General features: G+C 45.1%; 1 protein-coding gene across 12 annotated transcripts in view; it reads left to right on the top strand.

The window, feature by feature from the left end:
• The window catches only part of BICD1 (BICD cargo adaptor 1), a 239,414-nt gene that overhangs the window by 119,892 nt on the left and 96,266 nt on the right, over nucleotides 1-23,256 (top strand). For 10 of the 12 annotated variants that reach the window (XM_064155772.1, XM_064155782.1, XM_064155783.1 and 7 more), the window contains exon 2: nucleotides 7,972-8,184. In XM_064155772.1, coding sequence (XP_064011842.1) covers nucleotides 7,972-8,184 — 213 coding nt within the window. Of the gene's footprint in view, nucleotides 1-7,971; nucleotides 8,185-16,852; nucleotides 17,043-21,176; nucleotides 21,269-23,256 lie in introns of those variants that run through there. The other 2 variants (XM_064155781.1, XM_064155778.1) reach the window with 2 other exon arrangements.

Below are 23,256 nucleotides of genomic sequence, written 5' to 3'. Positions count from 1 at the left end.
GAATGAAGCTTATATTTACAGCTAGCACAATATACAAGCAGATAGTTACAGTAGATACAGTTATAGACAGAAATAGACAAGGTAAAAGGGAATAGAGAAACACAACAGCCCTCCCAGAAACCTGAGTCCCCAGGAGGGGCTCTTAACCACCCCTGCACCTTCCCCTTACCCCTCTCAACCTTACCCCAGTCCCAAGGCAGAATGGAGGTTTGGCCGGGGTGGGTAGGAAGCAAAGAGGGTTAGCCAAAAAACAATGGAGCATGAGGTTAGAGAGTAAGATGCAGCTCAGAGCTTGCCAGCAGCAGAAGTGAGAGTGAGTATCTTTGGTTTTATTTCTTGTTCTTATACATCTCAGCAAGCCTGTGAGGGAAGTAGACATCACCATTTGTTTTCCTTCTACAGCCTGTAATCTAATTCTTCTCACCAAAACGTTGCAGCTAGCTTCAAACTAGCACACCTAGTGCTAAATACAACTCCTTGATGTGCAGGCATGGTTTCCTGCCACTCACTGCCATTAGCTTTGTCTGTCTGTTTGTATTTCTAACGTAAGTATTCTTACATGTGTTGTTTGGAACAGTTGTTTTTCTCTTGCTCTTTTGCAGTTCCCTGCCTGTTTTAATCACTGTGTTACTTCTTTCACGCTGGTTTGCTTCTGACACTGGAATTTCCATCTGGGGTTATTTAGAGTTCAGTGGGAATTGGCTGTTTCTTCAGAATTTATGCCTCTCTCCACGATCAGATTGACCTCTTTCTGTGTGTGCCCACTGTTACCATCCTTTATCATGCACTCACATAATAAACATTAACATTTTTAATATACCTCTAAGAAGTCATGATACTGTTACACAATTCTCAGGTCTCAGAGTACATATACAACATCCCATAGCATCTATTACTTGGCTCTAATAATCACCTTTGAAAAGATATATCTTAGTTAAGGGCATCCTTTCAAGCAGAGCCCTGAGTGAGGTGAGCTTCATCTGCAGCTTCTGCCTGCCATACTTGTTTCCAGCTCCAGTTTCATCCAGTTCTTACATATAACTGCCTCTCTGCCAACTGATCCAGTGCATACCTCTGTGTCTCACTTCTAATTTAAATTTCCCAGGGGCTCAAATATAGTTAGGAGAAGAGGAGGCTCAGAGGTGATCTTATTACTGTCTACAACTACCTGAAGGGGCATTGTAGCCAGGTGGGGGGTGGCCTCTTCTCCCAGGCAACCAGCAATAGAACAAGGGGACACAGTCTCAAGTTGTGCCAGGGTAGGTATAGGCTGGATATTAGGAAGAAGTTCTTCACAGAGAGAGTGATTGGCATTGGAATGGGCTGCCCAGGGAGGTGGTGGAGGCACCGTCCCTGGGGGTGTTCAAGAACAGACTGGCTGAGGCACTTAGTGCCATGGTCTGGTTGATTGGTTAGGGCTGGGTGCTAGGTTGGACTGGATGATCTTGGAGGTCTCTTCCAACCTGCTTGATTCTATGATTCTAATAGAACCAATAACAATTTATAGGATGCCTTTCCCTCTCCCCCCATTTTATTCAAAGAAAAGGAATTAGATGTAGAGAAGAGAAGGTAAAACGCACCCAAATAAATAGTCTCACTTCTATTTGGGAGTTAAGACAAATGTTTAACAATAAATATAAACATAATTTAAAATTTAACGATAAATAAAAGGTATTTGAGGGAGGGGAGTTACAAAGAGGTATAGGGAAGGGAAAACAAGATACAAATGTGTATATTTATATATACACACAACCAGATTGATGACAAGGGGTTTTTTTCACCTGCCTCATGATTTGATGGCCATGTGGTAAAACAAAGAGCAGCAGGAACAGGAGGGTGGTCCTGGCAGGCAGGGAGGTAGGGTAAGAGAGAGCCAAAGAGGAAGTTCCTCTGTTTTTTATAGGGTAGGATCATTGACTCCAACCTCTATCTAACTCTTACAAAGTCTGATGCTAAACCACCTCCTTCAGCACCACAACTCTGTATCTCTTTAATGAACTATGGACCAGGTCATCCATATACTGTCCGATACATTCAGGAGGCAATTGTGAAGCTTGAAGGGTCCTGTTTGTATGAAGCAGTGGTGTGAAGCTTATTACACAGTATCACAGTATCATCAGGGTTGGAAGAGACCTCACAGATCATCAAGTCCAACCCTTTAGCACAGAGCTCAAGGCCAGACCATGGCACCAAGTGCCACGTCCAATCCTGCCTTGAACAGCTCCAGGGACGGCGACTCCACCACCTCCCCGGGCAGCCCATTCCAGTGTCCAATGACTCTCTCAGGGAAGAACTTTCTTCTCACCTCCAGCCTAAATCTCCCCTGGTGCAGCCTGAGGCTGTGTCCTCTTGTTCTGGTGCTGGCCACCTGAGAGAAGAGAGCAACCTCCTCCTGGCCACAACCACCCCTCAGGTAGTTGTAGACAGCAATAAGGTCACCCCTGAGCCTCCTCTTCTCCAGGCTAACCAATCCCAGCTCCCTCAGCCTCTCCTCATAGGGCTGTGCTCAAGGCCTCTCACCAGCATTGTCATGTCCAAGCCTGGAAGAAGGTTGCTGTTGGAGCACAACTATTGTCCCTGCTATAAAGTTAATTGATCTGAGAAGTTTTCCAGGTAACTAAGTTTTTCTGCTGTTGAGATAGCTTCAGTGAGCACAGTTGGTTAAAATATTTATGTCATTGCAAAGTTGTATGGTTTTCTAAATAAGCAAACATCTAAACTCCAAATAGATGAAAATATTGACTTGTGGCTTATTTGAAAGTGATCTTATGGAAAGGCTTAAGTGGAGAATTTCAACTTGTTCTATACAGGCTGTGAAACACAGAAACAGGACTTTTTGCTTGCTTGTTAATTAAAAGGCACCTAGTTTTCTTCCATATGGAAAGAGAACTAGGCTTCCTTTCTTCCCTTCCCCTGACTTGTCACACGTTGATAGCAGATTAAGACAAAAATTGGATAGCATAATGTACAGTAGTGATCAAATTTGGTTTCACAGGGGGAAAAAAAAACCTTTTTCTTATGTTTTTTTTTTGTGGGCAAAATGTACAAGGAAATGTTAAGTACACAGTAGTTTTCTGTTATGTTATGCACTCTCCCCAGAATCTCTACTCATGGCCGTTCTCAACTGTCACAGATGCTAAAATGCACTTCCTAAGTACATTTGTGTTAGACACAATATGCACCTGGAAGGTCATAGTCATTGTCCATTGGCATTTACCCATAGTGCTTTCACTATAGTTCCTTGGTCAGAAGGGGCTCACCCATAGTGCTTTCACTGTAGTTCCTTGGTCAGAAGGGACTCACCCATAGTGCTTTCACTATAGTTCCTTGGTCAGAAGGGACTCACCCATAGTGCTTTCACTGTAGTTCCTTGGTTAGAAGGCACTCACTCATAGTGCTTTCACTGTAGTTCCTTGGTCAGAAGGGACTCACCCATAGTGCTTTCACTGTAGTTCTTTGGTCAGAAGGGACTCACCCATAGTGCTTTCACTATAGTTCTTTGGTCAGAAGGGACTCACCCATAGTGCTTTCACTGTAGTTCTTTGGTCAGAAGGGACTCACCCATAGTGCTTTCACTATAGTTCCTTGGTCAGAAGGGGCTCACCCATAGTGCTTTCACTATAGTTCCTTGGTCAGAAGGGACTCACCCATAGTGCTTTCACTATAGTTCCTTGGTCAGAAGGGACTCAACCATAGTGCTTTCACTGTAGTTCCTTGGTCAGAAGGGACTCACCCATAGTGCTTTCACTGTAGTTCCTTGGTCAGAAGGGACTCACCCATAGTGCTTTCACTGTAGTTCCTTGGTCAGAAGGGACTCACCCATAGTGCTTTCACTATAGTTCTTTGGTCAGAAGGGACTCACCCATAGTGCTTTCACTGTAGTTCTTTGGTCAGAAGGGACTCACCCATAGTGCTTTCACTGTAGTTCCTTGGTCAGAAGGGACTCACCCATAGTGCTTTCACTGTAGTTCCTTGGTCAGAAGGGACTCACCCATAGTGCTTTCACTATAGTTCCTTGGTCAGAAGGGACTCACCCATAGTGCTTTCACTATAGTTCCTTGGTCAGAAGGGACTCACCCATAGTGCTTTCACTGTAGTTCCTTGGTCAGAAGGGACTCACCCATAGTGCTTTAACTGTAGTTCTTTGGTCAGAAGGGACTCACCCATAGTGCTTTCACTGTAGTTCCTTGGTCAGGAGGGACTCACCCATAGTGCTTTCACTGTAGTTCCTTGGTCAGAAGGGACTCACCCATAGTGCTTTCACTATAGTTCCTTGGTTTGAAGGGGCTCCACGTCCTGTTTCTTCATGACCTTCTCCAGCCCTACCTACCTGCTGTTCTATTGTGTTTTGATTTTTCCCCTGGATACGTGGCATTTACATTTGCCTTGTAGGGTCTTTATTAGATTGGTCAGTTTAAATCAGGAACAGTGAGCCACTGACTAGAAGAGTGCAGAGTAAGATATAATGTATTGGTAGCATTCCCAGGACAGTCTGTTGGAATGGTACAGCTAATGAACCTTGAAATACTGGAACATAAACCATGGGCAGCTTACACCAAGTAACAGCTTGCATTTAAAACATCACTAATTCCCCAAAGTCCCCCCACTTCAATTACCTTTTTACTGCCTTTAACATTGCCCATCAAAAACTTGCTTTAGGGTAGAAAGATCCTCAGAATACATGAACTTGGAATACAAAAACACCTGAACATAACTCTAGAAGAATGGTAATTTGGGGAAATAAACATGTTTGCTTTTTAAAACAGGGCTACAAAGATGCTGAGGGGCCTACAGGATCTCTGTGAGGAGGAAAGGCTGACAGCCATGGGGATATTTATCTCAGAGAAGAGCAGCCCGAGAAGGGATCTTCTCAATACTCAGCAAGAGCTAAAGCGTTGGGGACAGACTTTGGTCAGTGGTGTCCAGTAACAGACAAGGGACAATAGGTACAAATTAGAACCCAAGAGGTTTCATCTGAACATACAGAGAAACGTCTTCGTTGTAAGGGTGCTGGAGTCCTGGAGAAGGCTGCCCAGAGAAGTTGTGAAGTCTTCTCTGGAGAGATTCCACTCCTGCCTTCAGGTTTCCCAGGATCACAGTGTGCTGTGTGGTCCTGCATTAGCAGGAGGTCGGACTGGATGATCTCCAAAGGTCCTTTCCAACCCCTACCACTCTGTTTGATTATGTGTGTATGAAACACTTGTATCAGAGGTGGAATCCCACCACACTCTACTGTTTGACAGGCCAGAGTGCAGGAGCTCAGAAGGACTGAGATAAGACAAAACAGAAGGTTGGAATGACCTTAGAGAATGGTGTAACAAACACAAACAAATGTAAGGCTGGAGCCTGTGGTTTTCACCCATCTCTGCTGACTTAGATTGCTTAGACACAATGTAAGTGCTGCTGAGAGAACATGATGGATGTCTATGCTAATTAGTATGTAATTTCTAAAGCAAGTACATGTAACCAACTATAGTTTAATACAGTTTGTAGCTTTCTGATGAAAAGTATATAAACACATGTTTGGAATGCAAGAAATGGATTGAAATTGCTTGCATCAAGCATCTCCCTGTCTCTTCTGATGCCTGTGGCATGGTAGCCTGTGGCAACAGTCGTCTTGGTTTCACAGATGTTGTGACTGACTCAGTACCCAACAGTTTCATTGAACTGAATTTCTTGTTATTTGGAAAAGCCTACTGGGCAAGTTGCTGATGCTTGCTATTTCTGTACCTTGGAGTCTTTTGAGAGGACAGCTGGGTTAATACATTGTTGGATATTTTTAGACTCTCATAATGCTGAGCTCACAGGTTTCTCTAAGTGGAGTAGACTTCAAAGGAAAGCCCTGTTCAAAAACTTTTTAGCTTTGAAGTTTCTAAGGGGCTTCTTCAGTTCTAGTGCCAGCAAAGCTTAGAACAGGTTCTGAAAGGCTACAAATAGCAGCAGTAAAGCAATGGATTTCAATTGGCGAGTAGTTCTTTTTGGTGGGAAGGTGTACAGGGTTAACCCTCCAGGGGGAGTAACCTTGAACCTGAATGAATCTCACTCCATTTGGAAGTTAAAAAGAAAAGTTTAACAATACATTAGAAAGGTATTTGAGGTAGGGAAGGGAAAACAAATACAAAATGTGTAAATACACCCAGATTTTTGATGGTGATGGCTTTGTCTGCCTTGTGGGTGATGGCCACGTGGTAAAACAAAGAGAACCAGGAACAGGATGGTGATGCTGGTAAGCAGGGAGGCAGAGAGCACAGAGAGAGGGAGATCAGGCGGTCTCCCTGCTTTTATGGACCTTTAGGCAGGAAGGGGGAGTGAGCTAACCATCACCTGGTAGTGTTCAGACCCACCTCTGAGGAGGGGTCAAGACCACCTAGGGTCAGGTTCAAGGTTACTCCCCCTGGAGGGTTAACCCTGTACAGAAGGCAAAGGAAGTCACTGCTTGCAGTGAGTACAAACCTATACTCTGCTTTGGTTTCACAAAACTGGGTAGAAATGAGGCTTTTGGGGGGAATTTCCCACTGATAGAACATACATTACCATGGGTTATATCTTTCTCTGTTGGGGACAAAAACCTCATGGTCTTTCAAATCCATTCTCTTTGAGTTAAGACCTATGAAAGCTGTTGCTAGGCTAAGTGTTCTTAACATTAGAGGTCTTCTGTGGGCTCATGGTCTTTCAAAGCCATTCTCTTCGAGTTAAGATCTATGAAAGCTGTTGCTAGGCTAAGTATTCTTAACATTAGAGGTCTTCTGTGGGCTTTTCTCTAGAATTAGGACATGTAATTTTCAACCAAATGTCTGTTTTTGAAGGTAATCCAATCAAAACAGCATTAGCATTTATTTTACTCTACATTTATTTTACTCTGTGTTTACTCTACATTTATTTTACTCCACTTTGCTACTGATTTCAATTTAATTTATATATTATTTTCTGTTATCCTGTTTTTTTTTTAGGTGATTATGTTATTGCAATTATTTCCCCTCTGTCTTTCACAGCCAAATGACATCTCCATCGCTTCTACTATTGTGCCTTTCACTTTACCTTCTTCCAGGTTGCTTCAGAGCTGACCAAAATAACATCACAAATTGTCACTGAGAAATACTGCCTTATTAAACTGCCTACTTTAAGGCAGTATTAAGAGGAGAATTAGTGAAAAAATACCTACATATTTAGAAACTTCCTGACTATTAAAATTTGCTTCTTTTCAGCAGGAACAGAAAACACTGAGTACAAATTAGATGAAGAGGTTGTTTAACTGTTTAGTTTACCAGGGGTGTAGGTGGCTACTGCTCTTTTATCTTCATTTCAAATTATGGGAAGCTCTTTTTCCACACTGTGAAGTCAGCTCCTGTAATAAAACAATGTTGAGCATGGAAAGCAGTTTAGAAATATTTGACAGCTGTTTATGCTCCTTGGAGCAAAACTCTTGTTTTGCAGAGTTAGAGAAGAAAGGAACTGATGGATTGTCAGCTGGCCACATGCAGGAGTGTTAAACACTGGCACTAATTAATGACTAGTTAGCAAAGCACCATCTTGATCTCAGTGGAGGTTGCCTAGCCAGGGGGCATAAATCCATACTGCAAATGAGAACAGCTTCAAGATGCTTTTTCCCATTGGAATGGGCTGCCCAGGGAGGTGGTGGAGGCACCGTCCCTGGGGGTCTTCAAGAAAAGTCTGGATGAGGCACTTAGTGCCATGGTCTAGTTGACTGGATAAGGCTGGGTGCTAGGTTGGACTGGATGATCTTGGAGGTCTCTTCCAACCTGGTTGGTTCTATGATTCTATGATTCTATCTCAGCCAAACGAGAGGGTAGCCCTCAGCTGCTCTGAAGTCACTGAGGCCGTATTTATTAGGGCAGAGTTTGGGACTCACAGATCTGTTTCATCCCTGCTGACTTCACAGCTGCTTGTTATGCTGGGTAAGTTTCCTGGGGCTTCAGTAGTTTTATACCATGTGCTGTTTTGCTCTTGCAGGCATTTGGGCAGTCCTTCTCGATTCACCGCAAAGTGGCTGAGGATGGTGAAACACGCGAGGAAACTCTCCTCCAGGAGTCTGCATCAAAAGAAGCTTATTACCTGGGCAAGATTTTGGAGATGCAGAATGAGCTGAAGCAGAGCAGGGCGGTTGTCACCAATGTTCAGGCAGAGAATGAGAGACTCACTGCAATTGTCCAAGACTTGAAAGAGGTAAATAGGGGTGTGCGGGGAGCAAGGGGTTGAATGTTCTTGGAGTGTGATGGATGCCATGGCTCTAAGTAGTTCAAATAATACAAGAAATGAAAATACTCACCTATCAGTCTGTGATCACCTCAGCAACCACCTGGCCTGAGAGGTCTCTTCCAACCTTGGTGATACTGTGATACTGTGATACTGTGACCTTGATTTAGAAAGAAAAAAAAAAAAAGTAAAAATTATTCTTCAACAACAGCAAAATGTCCTTACAAACATAATGCATTTCCAGAAACTGTCATTTCCAAAACAACCTGGCACCTGGTGTAGTATTTTATGTGAATTTTACATAAACACATTTTCTGACCACTGCTGATTCTCATCAATCATAGAATCAACCAGGTTGGAAGAGACCTCCAAGATCATCCAGGCCAACCTAGCACCCAGCCCTATCCAGTCAACTAGACCATGGCACTAAGTGCCTCATCCAGGCTTTGCTTGAACACCTCCAGGGACAGTGACTCCACCACCTCCCTGGGCAGCCCATTCCAATGCCAATCACTCTCTCTGCCAACAACTTCCTCCTAACATCCAGCCTAGACCTCCCCCAGCACAACTTGAGACTCTGTCCCCTTATTCTGTTGATGGTTGTCTGGCAGAAGAGACCAACCCCACCTGGCTACAACCTCCCTTCTGGTAGTTGTAGACAGCAATGAGGTCTGCGCTGCTCCTCCTTCTCTCTAGGCTGCACACCCCCAGCTCCCTCAGCCTCTCCTCACAGGGCTGTGCTCCAGGCCCCTCATCAGCTTTGTTACCCTTCTCTGGACACATTCCAGTATCTCAGCATCTCTCTTGACCTTTGTTCAGCCCCTAAGCATCTTGTGAAAGCTTGTGCTCCAGTCATTTGGACCTTAGTATGCAAAACAGGTTGCCCAGAACTGGACACAGGACTCAAAGTTTGGCCTGACCAGTGTTGAGCACAGGGGAAGAATAACCTCTCTTGTCCTGCTGGCCACACTGTTCCTGAGCCAGGCCAGGATGCCATTGGCTTTCTTGGCCACCTGGGCATACTGCTGGCTCATGTTCAACTACTATCTAAGAGTACCCCCAGGTCCCTTTCTTCCTGGCTGCTCTCAGCCACTCTGTCCCCAGCCTGTAGTGCTGCTTGGGGTTGTTGTGGCCAAAGTGCTGAACCCTACACTTGTCCTTGTTCAATCCCATCCCATTGGCCTCTGCCCACCCATCCAGCCTGTCTAGGTCCCTCTGCAGGGCTCTCCTACCTTCCAACAGACCCACACCTGCTCCTAGCTTGGTGTCATCTGCAAACTTACTGATGCTGGACTCAACCCCCTTGTCCAGATCATCAGTAAAGATACTGAACAGAAACCTTGCTGTTTCTCAGCATTCACAGAATTTCTCAGATATTCTGGACTGGTTAGAATTCAATAAGGCTTTCACCAGTTTTCTTCTAGTGCAAGGCAAAATTAAAATGAGTGCTCCTGTTTAGAAAATGGGATACAATCAGCAAGCCAAATGTCATTCCTGGCCACGTGGAGCACAGTGGTCATTGATTAATTTCAACAGAGAACTTAAGAATGTTTAACAACTTGTCTCTCTCTTTTTTTTTTCCCCTTAATCTGGTAGTTTAGACAGAGAATTTGGGGTTTTTTAACACTTGTTCTATATCCCAGTTAGTGGAGGACTGGTATAATTTTTCTAGTGTTTCTATATAGGTGGTTAGTTAGCACAATTCATGTGCCAAGGCCATGCCTGAGCGGAACGTGACACTGTTTCCTTCAGCTCTCCTAGCAAATTGGCTCTCCCTGACTGAAACACATGCACTCTGGGCTCACTAAGAGCTGTGTGTCTCACCATGCTGGCCAGTGGTAACTACTGTGAAAGGGAGAATAAGGAATAATATCAAGTCCTCATCTCCTGTGCTGAGTTCCTCATAGGTATGTGACCATATCCTTGTTTTGGCTGTGCCTTTCGTGTCCCTTTCTTGGACATATGGGCTCTCCCTGCTGTCCAGCTGCTGGAAGAGATCCTTCCCAGCTGGTTCCAGAAAGTGATTCTTTCATGTGAATTAAAAACTAGCAAAGACTGTTGTATTTTCTCTAGCTGAGTGGAATGGCATCCTTTTCATCTGCAGAAACTCCTGGGACGAGGTCTCTCTGGGACCAAGTCCATTACTCCCACCAAACATTTGTATTTAGTGGCTGCACTGAACTTGTCCATAATACAAATGAGGCTTCAATAAGAACTAAAAACACTTGTGATGGTTTGGGTGTTCCCCACCCCCCCACACACTTTAGAAATCACCTAGACTAGACTCAGCTGGCTCTGGAAATATGAATGAAGCTTATATTTACAGCTTAGCTCAATATACAAGCAGATAGTTACAGTATATACAGTTATAGACAGAAATGTACAAGGTAAAAGGTAATACAGAAACACAACAGCCCTCCCAGAAACCTGAGTCCCCAGGAGGGGCTCTTAACCACCTCTGCACCTTCCCCCTACCCCTCTCAACCTTACCCCAGTCCCAAGGAAGAATGGAGGTTCGGTCAGGGGGTTAGGAAGCAAAGTGGATTAGTCCAAAATGCAGGATGAGGTTAGAGAGTAAGATGCAGCTCAGCCAGCAGCCCAAGTGAGAGTGGTTATCTAATGTTTTTATTTCTTGTTCCTATACATCTCAGCAAGCCTGTGAGGGAAGTAGACATCACCACTGTTTTCCTTTCACAGCCTGTAATCTAGTTCTTCTCACCAAAACATCCTAGCTAGCTTCAAACCAGCACAATTCTTTATGGTATGTGACCATGTCCTTGTTTTGGCTGTGCCTTTCGTGTCCCTTTCTTGGACATATGGGCTCTCCCTGCTGTCCAGCTGCTGGAAGAGATCCTTCCCAGCTGGTTCCAGAAAGTGATTCTTTCATGTGAATTAAAAACTAGCAGAGACTGTTGTATTTTCTCTAGCTGAGTGGAATGGCATCCTTTTCATCTGCAGAAACTCCTGGGACGAGGTCTCTCTGGGACCAAGTCCTTTACTCCCACCAAACATTTGTATTTAGTGGCTGCACTGAACATGCCCATAATACAAATGAGGTTTCAATAAGAAGTAAAACCCTGTATTTAATTATTTATTTATTATATGCTCTTTATTTATGAGCTCCAAACACAATATGTGATTGCAATTGCTGTTGTGGTGGTGAACAAAACCAATAATTAAACTCCACCACATTTATATCTACTAATTCTGAAACCACATCCTAGAATCTTCTTAGCAGCAGGCAATCAGCTTCTATCTAATCACCAACCTAACCATCTGGTTGGAGATTGCAAGTCCTGGTGACTTGGGATTCAGTCACAAATCAGCAACCACATGAAAGAAAATACACTTTTGCTGTTGTATTTAGTTCTTGCCTCTAGGGTCAGCTTGGGATTCCTTTAAATGCAAATCCTCCTTTTTCCATCAGGATTATTGATCTCTAGGTTATTCAGAAAGTAGTTTCAGTACCTGTCCTCCCTAGAAGATTGGTTGTTTTAATTTCTTTGGAGGTAATAATAACCCCTAGTATGATACCAGCTGTGCTTATTTTCTGTTCTAATGGTTAAGTGGAAACAAGCCCTGGGCATTAATTAATATGCAAGAAAATAATTTACTTGAATAATAATAAATCAAACCTATGCTTATTATTAAAATTATGTTGGGCCTTGAGTATAAAGTCCTTGACTTCTGTGGAAGTTTTGCTTTGAGGACCTACAGTCAATGTATTTACAGTATCACACAGTATTATTAGGATTGGAAGAGACCTCACAGACCATCAAGTCCAACCCTTTACCACAGAGCTCAACATAAGTGAGGTTAGTTCAGTCAGTTTATTAACAAGCTCACACCACACACTATTACCACTTGAATATAAGGAGAGGTAGAGGGTGATTGATGCCTACCTCACACTATTACCACTCAAATATAAGGAGATGTAGAGGGTGATTGATGCCTGCCTCACACTATTACCACTCAAATATAAGGAGATGTGTAGAGGATGATTGATGCCTACCTCTGACTCTTAAGGATCTTGTCACACTGTGCTCAAAGGAGCACATCTTAGTATACCTTGGTCAAAACACATAAATTCTAAGGCTATAAATGCCTGCAGAAGTAGGATGTCCTTCTGCTGTGTTTATAGAATCATAGAATCATAGAATCAACCAGGTTGGAAGAGACCTCCAAGATCATCCAGTCCAACCTAGCACCCAGCCCTAGCCAATCAACCAGACCATGGCACTAAGTGCCTCATCCAGTCTTTTCTTGAAGACCCCCAGGGATGGTGCCTCCACCACCTCCCTGGGCAGGTAATTGTAGACAGCAATAAGATCACCCCTGAGCCTCCTCTTCTCCAGGCTAAACAACCCCAGCTCGCTCAGCCTCTCCTCGTAGGGCTTCTGAGCCTGGCTGAGACACTTAGTGCCATGGTCTTGTTGACTGGATAGGGCTGGGGGATGGGTTGGACTGGATGATGTTGGAGGTCTCTTCCAACCTGGCTGATTCTATGATTCAATCCTATGAAAAAGAGACCTCCTGTTATGGGTACATCCTTAAATAACACCGTTGGTGTTTCTCTTTTCTCTAGCTTGGTGTAGGAGCTCTGTGAATACATTCTGCTTTCTGAGTGTGCACAGGATGAATGCCATATGAATTTGTATGAGTGTTTTGTGAACTATCAAAATGCACTTGCACGAATGCTGCTGGGATTCTTGGGAATACCACAGCCCCAGAGCTTAAAAATTCATGACTTTTTTGTGAGTATCTGCCACACAGTCACAGCTGATGCCTGCAGGGCAGCTTGACCTGGAGCACTCTTGGTATAAATGGAATATATTAGCTTCAGGTCTCTGGAAATTAGGCATCTCAGTGTGAGAAAGCAAATAAATTGATTTCAAGGCTCATCATTAGAAAAAGATGTATTTTTGAAGAAGCTGTGCATTGATTTAACCTTGATGGTGAAGGATAAACCAAGAGTCTCTGTACCCAAATGGCTTTCTAGGTTCATGTTAAAACAATCATAAAGGTAAAACAGCAGCAGCAGCATTATTGATGGAATAAAAAATCCCTAACGTTTTCTGATAGGAATCAGGTTACTATCACCTGACAAAATGAAATGTGTATTTTGGAAAGTAGGTAGCCCTTTCTGTTCTAGTCTTCCACCAAGGACTTAGGGGTGTGCTAGTTTGAAGCTAGCTAGAATGTTTTGGTGAGAAGGATTAGATCACAGGCTGTGAAAGGAAAGCAATGGTCATGGCTACTTCACTCATAGGCTTGCTGAGAGGTTTAAGAGCAAGAATCCAAACATAGATAAGGGAGTTTGAGCACAGCCTGAGCTCAGAGCTGCATTTCTTTCTAACCTCATCCTCTGTCTCTCTGATTAATCTCATGGTAACTGTAGGAACTTTGCAGGTGGATTAAGGAGGTGAAATCACTACCTTGAGAAGTTGGTGAGAGGGGTGGTTATACAAGCACAGATGACCCAGCTTAGAACCTGGAGCAGAAAGCTCTTGTGATGAGATCATACTCTTCCTTCATGCACAGGCTGAGTACTTTGACCCTGGCATTTGACTCAGATGGGGGGGAAAGCATGAAGAGGGGGAGCAGGTTGAAACTGTAGAAAATTGAGATGAATGATGTAGAAACAGAGATGATGGTAGAGCTCTGTAGGTGTTATAAAACAGGGATTAGGAGGTGTGTGAGGTGGGTAGATGAACACATTTGTGTATGAAGGGGCTGGCAGGTGTGGGTTAAGTTCTTTCTTCCCCAAAAGACCAGTAAAAGTCAGGGGGAATAATAGAAGAAATTCAAGAAGCTCATTCATAGCTTTTGCTGCTGAATACCACTGCAGCAGCAGCTGGCAATGTGGAAAGAAATCGACACCTGGGTACCTGTAGTCCAGAAGATAACATGAACAGGGAAGTTTATATGGCAGCAATGTTAATGGGCCCTGGCAACAGCACACACCTGAGCTTCTGGAGGGCAAAAGCAGGGATGAGGACAGTGGAAACATGAGTGGGGAGAAAGATACAAATTGGTGAGGCATTATGCATTGAACCCAGGTGAAAAGACATCTAGAATGAAGGGGTGCAGTCCCACTGCCCTTGATATCCAAGCTAATCTCTTATTCACTTCTGCAGTACAGAGATTTTTGTACTTAGAATCATAGAATCAGACAGGGTTGGAAGGGACCACAAGGATCATCCAATTCCAACCCCCCTGCCAGGGGCAGGGACACCCTACCCTAGAGCAGGCTGCCAACAGCCTCAGCCAGCCTGGCCTTAAACATCTCCAGGCATGGAGTCTCAACCACCTCCCTGGGCAACCCATTCCAGCCTCTCACCACTCTCATGCTCAACAACTTCCTCCTCACATCCAGTCTGAATCTCCCCACCTCCAACTTTGCTCCATTCCCCCCAGTCCTGTCACTCCCTGAGAGCCCCAAAAGTCCCTCCCCAGCTTTTTTGTAGGCTCCCCTCAGATCCTGGAAGGCCACAAGAAGGTCACTTCAGAGCCTCCTCTTCTCCAGACTGAACAGCTCCAACTCTTTCAGTCTGTGCTCACAGCAGAACTGCTTCAGCCCCCTGAGCATCCTCATGGCCCTTCTCTGGACACACTCTAGCATCTCCACATCCCTCTTGTAATAGGGGCTCCAGACCTGGATGTAGTACTCCAGGTGGGGTCTGACTAGGGCAGAGTAGAGGGGAAGAATCACCTCCCTTGACCTGCTGGGCACACTTTTGATGCAGCCCAGGCTCTGGTTGGCACACTGCTGGCTCATATTGAGCTTCTGGTCCAGCAGCACCCCCAAGTCCCTTTCTCAGAGCTACTCTCCAGACAGCCAGTGCCCAGATTGGATTTGTGCTTGGAATTGCCTCGACCCAGATGCAAGACCTTGCACTTGTTACTAATACTGCCAATGATTTCAGGTTCCTGTTTTGCTGCTGTAGGATTGGACTGTTAATAGGGTTGTGGTACACAGTGCTTCCTATTTAATGTAGGATGTCATTAGGTCTAAATCTGACATCCTGCTACATTCATCATCTACTCCTGGAGGCTCCTACATTAATTAGGTGCCTGAGTTTCCATCTGTAAAATGTTATGCCCATTTGAAGTTCTGTTTCCAAAGGCATTCAGGAACACTTCTGACTTGGGCTGAAGTCTGCTGCTGCAGTGTTGCTGGATTTTATGCAGTGCTGTAGATGCTGCTGAGATCCTCCAAGTATAGACTCATAGAATCTACCAGGCTGGAAGAGACCTCAGCCACAGCCGATCCCAGCCAGACCCCAGCGCGGGCACTGCATGGGGCACTCCTCGTGCGGGCAGGACCCCTTTGCTCACCCCCTTCATGCCTGCAGGGCAGGCAAGGGGGGGGGGAACCAGGCAGCTTTCCCCCTCCCATTCAAGCCACGGAGAGAGAGGAATTTAGGGGTACACAGGACTTCCAGGACACCCTCCCAGAAACCTGAGTCCCCAGGAGTGGCTCCCAACCACCCCTTCACCTTCCCCCTACCCCTCTCAACCTTACCCCAGTCCCAAGGAAGAATGGAGGTTCAGCCAGGGGGGTTAGGAAGCAAAGTGGATTAGTCAAACAGCAGAGAGGGGTGAGGTTAGAGATGCAGCTCAGCCAGTTCCTCAGCAGAAGTAGAAGCAAGACTCCTTTATGTTTGGATTTTTCTTCTTGTATCTCTCAGTAAGCCTATGAGTGAGGCAGACATCACACAGCCTTCCTTTCACAGCCTGTAATCCAGTTCTTCTCACCAAGACATTCTAGCTAGCTTCAAACTAGCACACCACTCCTCACAAGCACCAGCTGCAGTAGAATAGGAAGGTCAATAGTGCAAAGACATTTTGTTGTGGCACTGTTTTCTCAGGGTAATCTTCAGCTCCTTGTTCTGCTGTTTACTCTCAAATATACCAGCAAGCTATCCAAAACGCCTTGATTGGTTGTGTTTCTTGTTAATGAACTTGGAACAACGACTTAGGATGCAGACTTGTGATCTGACACATGCATGACACTGTTTTCCTTGGCAAGGCTTGAGCATTTAGCTCTGCTGTGAATAACAGAGTCAAACAATGGACAGTAGGGAGGTCAAAAAAGGGCCAGTCAGGATAACGGAGTGTAAGCAAGGGACTGTTGCATAAATACGTGTGGAGATTTAAACCCAGCCAGCAACTAAGCACCACACAGCCATTTGCTTGCTTGGCTTCCCAGTGGGATGCAGGTGGGAACTGGAAGAGTAAAACAGAAAACTTGTGAGTTAGATGGACACAGTTTAATAGGTTAAGTCAGTGCCAACCAAAGGAAGCGAAGGAATTAATTTGCCACCTCTCATTGGCAGGTGGGTGTTCAGTCATCCCCAGGAAAGCAGGGCTCCAACATGAGGAATGGCTTCTTAGGGAGACAAACACAGTATCACTGAATGTCCTTCCCCCCAGTTTTAGATGCTGAGGCATGACATCATAAGGCATGGAACAGTCTTTTGGTCTCCTGTCCCAGCTGTGTCCCTGTACAGGGTTAACTCTCCAGGGGGAGTGACCTTGAACCTGACCCTAGGTGGTCTTGACTCCTTCTCAGGGGTGGGTCTGAACACCACCAGGTGATTCTTGCTTAGCCCACTGCCTCTCCTTGTCTCTAAAGGTCTCTGCGCTCCCTGCTTACCAGCATCACCATCCTGTTCCTGGTTCTCTGTGCTCTTACCCCACGTGGCCATCACCCACGAGGCAGACAAAGCCATCACCATCAAAAATCTGCTTGTATTTACACATTTTGTATTTGCCCTCCCTTCCCTATACCTTTGTAACTTCCCTACCTCAGACACCTTTTTAATGTATTGTTAAACTTTTTTCTTCTTTTTAACTTCCAAATCAGAGTGAGATTATTTATTTGGGTGTGCTTACTTTTTCCTCTCTCTACATCTAATTCCTTTCTTTTGGGAAAGAAGAGGGAAGGGCACTCTATAAATTGTTATTTGGTTCTATCAAACATATTTGAGTCTCTGGGAATTTAAATTAGTACCGAGACAGTCCCCTTCCATCTTCTTGTGCATCCTCAGCTAGGTGGTGTGAGAAGCTGGGAAGACCTTGACTATGTAACTGAAACAACCCCGTGTTATACACCCTGCTTTCAGCACAAGTCCAGACCATGGCACCATACCAGCTACTATGAGGAAAATTAACTCTACCCCAGCCAAAACCAGCACAATAACAATGCTTTATTATAAACACTCAAATTCCCAACTGCTTCTTTCAGCAAGGGTCCTCTGCAGGGTCTCAAACAGAGAATTAAAGAGAGTGTACTTCCAGCTGTGTTCCATACTCTCTAGGCAGTAATTATGAAGCTGGTATCTGACAGTGCTTGCAGAAGTTCTGCGACCCCTTATTTGCGCTGAGGTAGCATTTCAAAGCCTTTTATGTACATCCCTGCACAAGGTATTGTGCAAGAATTTGCTGGGAGGACATCTGTGGAAAGCAGAAGAATACCTGGGTGAAAGAATCATAGAATCATAGAATCAACCAGGTTGGAAGAGACCTCCAAGATCATCCAGTCCAACCTATCACCCAGCCCTAACCAATCAACCAGACCACGGCACTAAGTGCCTCAGCCAGGCTTTTCTTGAAGACCCCCAGGGACGGTGCCTCCACCACCTCCCTGGCCCATTCCAATGCCAATCACTCTCTCTGTGAAGAACTTCTTCCTAATATCCAGCCTATACCTACCCTGGCACAACTTGAGACTGTGTCCCCTTGTTCTATTGCTGGTTACCTGGGAGAAGAGGCCACCCCCCACCTGGCTACAATGTCCCTTCAGGTAGTTGTAGACAGTAATAAGATCACCCCTGAGCCTCCTCTTCTCCAGGCTAAACAGGCTCAGCTCCCTCAACCTCTCCTCATAGGATTTGTGTTCCAGGCCCCTCACCAGCTTTGTTGCCCTTCTCTGGACATGTTCCAGCATCTCAACATCTTTCTTGAATTGAGGGGCCCAGAACTGGACACAGCACTCAAGGTGTGGCCTGAGCAGTGCTGAGTCCAGGGGAAGAATAACCTCCCTTGTCCTACTGGCCACACTGTTCCTGATCCAGGCCAGGATGCCATTGGCTCTCTTGGCCACCTGGGCACACTGCTGCCTCATCTTCAGCTTACTGTCTATCAGTACCCCCAGGTCCCTTTCCTCCTGGCTGCTCTCAGACACTCTGTCCCCAGCCTGTAGTGCTGCTTGGAGTTGTTGTGGCCAAAGTGCAGAACCCTGCACTTGGCCTTGTTAAATCTCATCCCATTGGCCTCTGCCCACCCATCCAGCCTGTCTAGGTCCCTCTGCAGGGCTCTCCTACCTTCCAACAGCTCCACACCTGCTCCTAGCTTGGTGTCATCTGCAAACTTACTGATGCTGGACTCAATGCCCTCGTCCAGGTCATCAATAAAGATATTGAACAGGACTGGGCCCAGCACTGATCCCTGGGGAACACCACTAGTGCCAGCTGCCAACTGGATGTGGCACCATTCACCACCACTCTCTGAGCTCTGCTCAGAGAAGAGTGAGACAAATTTAATGGAGAATGGAGCCATCAGTAATGCATATACCTTGTGATGGTTTGGTGCCACGGGCTTCAATATCATGGGCATCAGAAGAAGACACAGGGAGGAGGCCTGACTCAAGCCAATCCAATCTGTTTATTGCATTCCGAATGTGTTTTTATACCTTTCATCAGAAGGCTACAAATTGTATTCAACTGCAGTTGGTTACATGTCCTTGTGTTAGAAATTACATACTAACGAGCGTAGACATTTTGCCTGCATGCTCTGCAATTTCAGTCAGGTGATTAATGGCTTTTTTGGTCACAGTTTTCTGATCAAGCTCTTCTACTGTACAGCAACTGTAGTTGTTGTGTAAAACTACCTGAAGGGAGGTTGTAGCCAGGTGGGGGTTAGTCTCTTCTGCCAAGCAAGCAGCAACAGAACAAGGGGACACAGTCTCAAGTAGTGCTGGGAGAGGTATAGGTTGGATGTTAAGAGGAGTTCTTGCCAGAGAGAGTGATTGGCATTGGAATGGGCTGCCCAGGGAGGTGGTGGAGTTGCTGTGCCTGGAGGTGTTCAAGCAAAGCCTAGATGAGGCACTTAGTGCCATGGTCTAGTTGATTGGACAGGGTTGGGTGGTAGGTTGGACTGGATGATCTTGGAAGACTCTGATTGTGTCTAATCAGAGACAGGAGAAAACCACAGGCTCCAGCCTTACATTTGTTTATATTTGTTACACCATTCTCTAAGGTCATTCCAACCTTCCACTTTATCTCAACTCAGCACTTACTGGGCTTATGCACTCTTGCCTGTTCATGGCTTATGTTCCAGTGTTTCACATTCCAATAGCTGTACCATTCTGACATTTCTATAGAGTCACTACATTTAATATTACTATATCCAACAGTTTGGGTGTTCCCTGCCCCCCAACACTTAAGAAAATCACCCAGACTAGACTCAGCAGCTCTGGAATTTTGAATGAAGCTTTGTATTTACAGCTTAGCACAATGTACAAGCAGATATTTACAATATATACAGCAAAAAAATAGATGTTTAAAAGGTAATACAGAAACACAGCAGCCCTCCCAGAAACCAGAGTCCCCAGAAGGGGCTCCCAACCACCCTTCCACCTTCTCCCCACCCCTCTACCTTACCCCAGATTTATGCTTCAAGGAGAGTTTGGAGGGTCGGCCAGGGGGGTTAGGAAGCAGATGGATTAAGGCAGGTTAGAGAGAGAAGTGCAGCCCCAAAGCCCAGAGAGAGACTCTGTTATCTATGTTTGTGTTCTTGTTCTTATACATCTCAGCAAGCCTGTGAGTGAAGTAGCCATCACCACTGTTTCCTTTTCACAGCCTATAGTCTAATTCTTCTCACCAAAATATCCCAGCTAGGCTCAAACTAGCACATACCTGAAGATCCAGAACCAGCCCACAGTTCAGAAAGTTCAAGTCCCTGATGCAGGTGCCTGGGAGGGGACACTGAGGAAAGCATTGTCCTGTAACCTCCCCATTTCTTGGCAGCTGCCCACCTGTGAGTGGTTGCTGTGGGAGGGAGGAGGGTATCGAGCTCTGTGAAGCGAGAAAACATTCACTTTGTACAGCCTCTACTTTTGCTGGTTTGGTTTTGTTTCTAGACGAGGCAGCCCTCACAAGAACCATTTGTGCTGACTTGCTCTTTTCAGCATTAATTTGCTGGTTAAGAATAACTTGAGCTTTTGTCTATTCAAGTGGTGTGTTGCAAGATGGCTTTTGGCAGCCCTGGGATTAGCAGCGGTGCCAGTTTTTGCAGAATCCTTGCAATGTGATCTGGACTCTCAGGAGCAGGAGCCCAGAAACAGTATTGGCTTGTACCTAGTGGCTTCATTCATTTGCCTGGGATTAAGCAGGAAGGGAAGCATACCCTGTGTGCCAGATTTTCCAGAGCTCAAGCCCAGAAGTTTAAGCACTCTTCCAGATAAAGTGAAGACACAATAAGGAGGAGAAATTTTAGCTGGAACTCCTTACTCTCTGCATGCATAAGCAAATAGAGGTTATGTTTCAGGGCCTTAGGCTACTGATAAAGAATATCAGACCAAGAATGAAAGTACATTTACTGTCCCTGTTCCAATTCATTCCTTTTGATTTTTTTCAAGATATCCTGAGCTGGTTTTAATTAAAGCAGGGGGAAAAAAAAAGAGTTAAAGCTTCTGTGAGAGACAGATGCTGTTCTTCAGTGTCAGAATGTGCCTGCCCGTTGTTGCATGTTTTACACTTTTCAGGGCTCATTGAAGTTACAGAGTGTAAAAGGTTAACCCTCCTGGGGGAGTGCTCTTGACTCTGCCCCCAGGTGTTCTTGACCCCTCCCCAGGGGTGGGTCTGAACACTACCAGGTGTGGTGGTTAGCCCACTCCCACTTCCTCTCTAAGACCCATAAAAGCAGGGGGACTGCCTGGTTGGCTCTCTCTCCCTGCTCACCAGCAACCACCATCCTGTTCCTGGCTCTCTTCGTTTTACCACGTGGCCATCACCCATGAGGCAGACAAACCCCTGCCATCAATCTGGTTGTATGTGCATCTTTTGTACCTTGTTTTCCCTTCCCTATACCTTTGTGACTTCCCTACCTCGTATACCTTTTGTTTATTGTTAAGCTTTTCTTCTTTTAACTTTCAAATCAGAGTGAGATTATTTATTTGAGTGTGCTGACCTTTCCTCTCTCTACCTCTAATTCCTTTTCTTTTGGGAAAGAAGGGGGAAGAGGAGAGGGCACTCTATAAAGGTGTTACTGGTTCTATCAACTACCTTTTGAGTCTCTGGGAAATTAGAGCTGAGACACAGAGCAATAATCTTGGTGTATTCCCAGTCATCAGTGTGCAAGTAGTGCAATAGTATTTCTCCTGGGAGTCCCTCACCTGCATTGTACTCCTCCTGTTGGCTTTCTCTTGTTGTCTGCAAATGGATGCAGTACTGCCTGTTTCCTTAGCCTGCTTCCTCTTGAACTTTTGACATTACTAATGATTAATCAGTGCAGAACTGGTCTGGTGGCACTGAAGAGTTATTAGTTTGGAGATGAGATAGCCCAAACAAAATAGGGAAGTGTCACAGTCTCTTCTGGTACTATGATTAATATTTGGACCTTGGAAAAACTCATCTATGCTGATTGCATATGAATGATGGTTACCAGCCATCATACCCTGAGCATCCACATCTGCTCTTATTTGTTCAAAAGCCACATTTATTTTCATTGCATTCTTTTTTTCTTGTTATTTGATCAATTTTGATGTATTTGTAAGGGTTTCTCCTGGGATTTAACAGATAATTTTGAGAAATTAGGTTTATCTTATTCCAGGGATGTGTCTTAGCTAGCAGGGCAGAGCACTGCTGGTGATCCAATCCCAGAAGGGGATAATCAGTGAGGTGCAACCAGAGTGAGACTGAGCATGACACATGAGGGAGCTGGGGATGTTTAGCCTGCAGAAGAGCAGGCTCAGGGTAGACCTCATTGCAGTCTACAACTACCTGAAGGGAGGCTGTAGCCAGGTGGGGTTAGTCTCTTCTCCCAGGCAACCAGCAACAGAACAAGGGGTCGCAGTCTCAAGTTGTGCCAGGGGAGGTCTAGGCTGGATGTTAGGAGGAAGTTGTTGGCAGAGAGAGTGATTGGCATTGGAATGGGCTGTCCAGGGAGGTGATGGAGTCACCATCCCTGGAGATGTTCAAGCAAAGCCTGGATGAGGCACTTAGTGCCATGGTCTAGTTGATTGGATAGTGCTGGGTGCTAGGTTGGACTGGATGATCTTCCAACGTGGTTGATTCTATGATCTAATACATGCCTTTGAATAGTAAAGAACTAGTAAAAATGTCCTTAACAAGTACCAAACTCAAACAAACAAAAATCCCCAGCCAAACAAATAGAAAGAAACTACATACAAACAAAATCTATGAAACCTTGAAAAAAGATGAGAAAATCAAAGATCTTGGAGTTTGTTATCGTCCTCTATGGACTGACATCTTCTCATTTGGATTCATTCAGCCAGCATCTTACAGAATTGCTCTATATGGCAATGTGGAGCCATCCTTAGGTAGGGTCCTCTAGGGTGTAGGTTCATAGAATAGAGTCATAGACTCAGCCAGGTTGGAAGAGACCTCCAAGATCATCCAGGCCAACCTAGCACCCAGCCCTATCCAGTCAAACAGACCATGGCTCTAAGTGCCTCAGCCAGGCTTTGCTTGAACACTTCCAGGGACGGTGACTCCACCACCTCCCTGGGCAGCCCATTCCAATGCCAATCACTCTCTGTGAAGAACTTCCTCTTCTGCCTCAAATCCTGAAACTCATTACCAGTTTGGCAGTGGTATGAAATCATTAATAAATTCTTGGCTCCTATCATTTCTGCTAATTGTGCTTTCTGCAACAAACTCTGTTCCCAAGGGGAAAAATGTAAGAGGAAGATGACAGGAGGGTGAGCAGCAAGAACCTCAAATATGCCCTCTTCTTTTCTCCCTTTGCCCTTACTACAGTATATGAGACAAGCTGGTTATTTTTAGTTATTCTCCA

Source organism: Pogoniulus pusillus, chromosome 15 (genome assembly GCF_015220805.1).
Source record: "Pogoniulus pusillus isolate bPogPus1 chromosome 15, bPogPus1.pri, whole genome shotgun sequence".
NCBI classification, from domain to species: domain Eukaryota; kingdom Metazoa; phylum Chordata; class Aves; order Piciformes; family Lybiidae; genus Pogoniulus; species Pogoniulus pusillus.
Note: the sequence above shows the minus strand (reverse complement) of the source record. Positions and strands in the feature narration are given on the sequence as shown.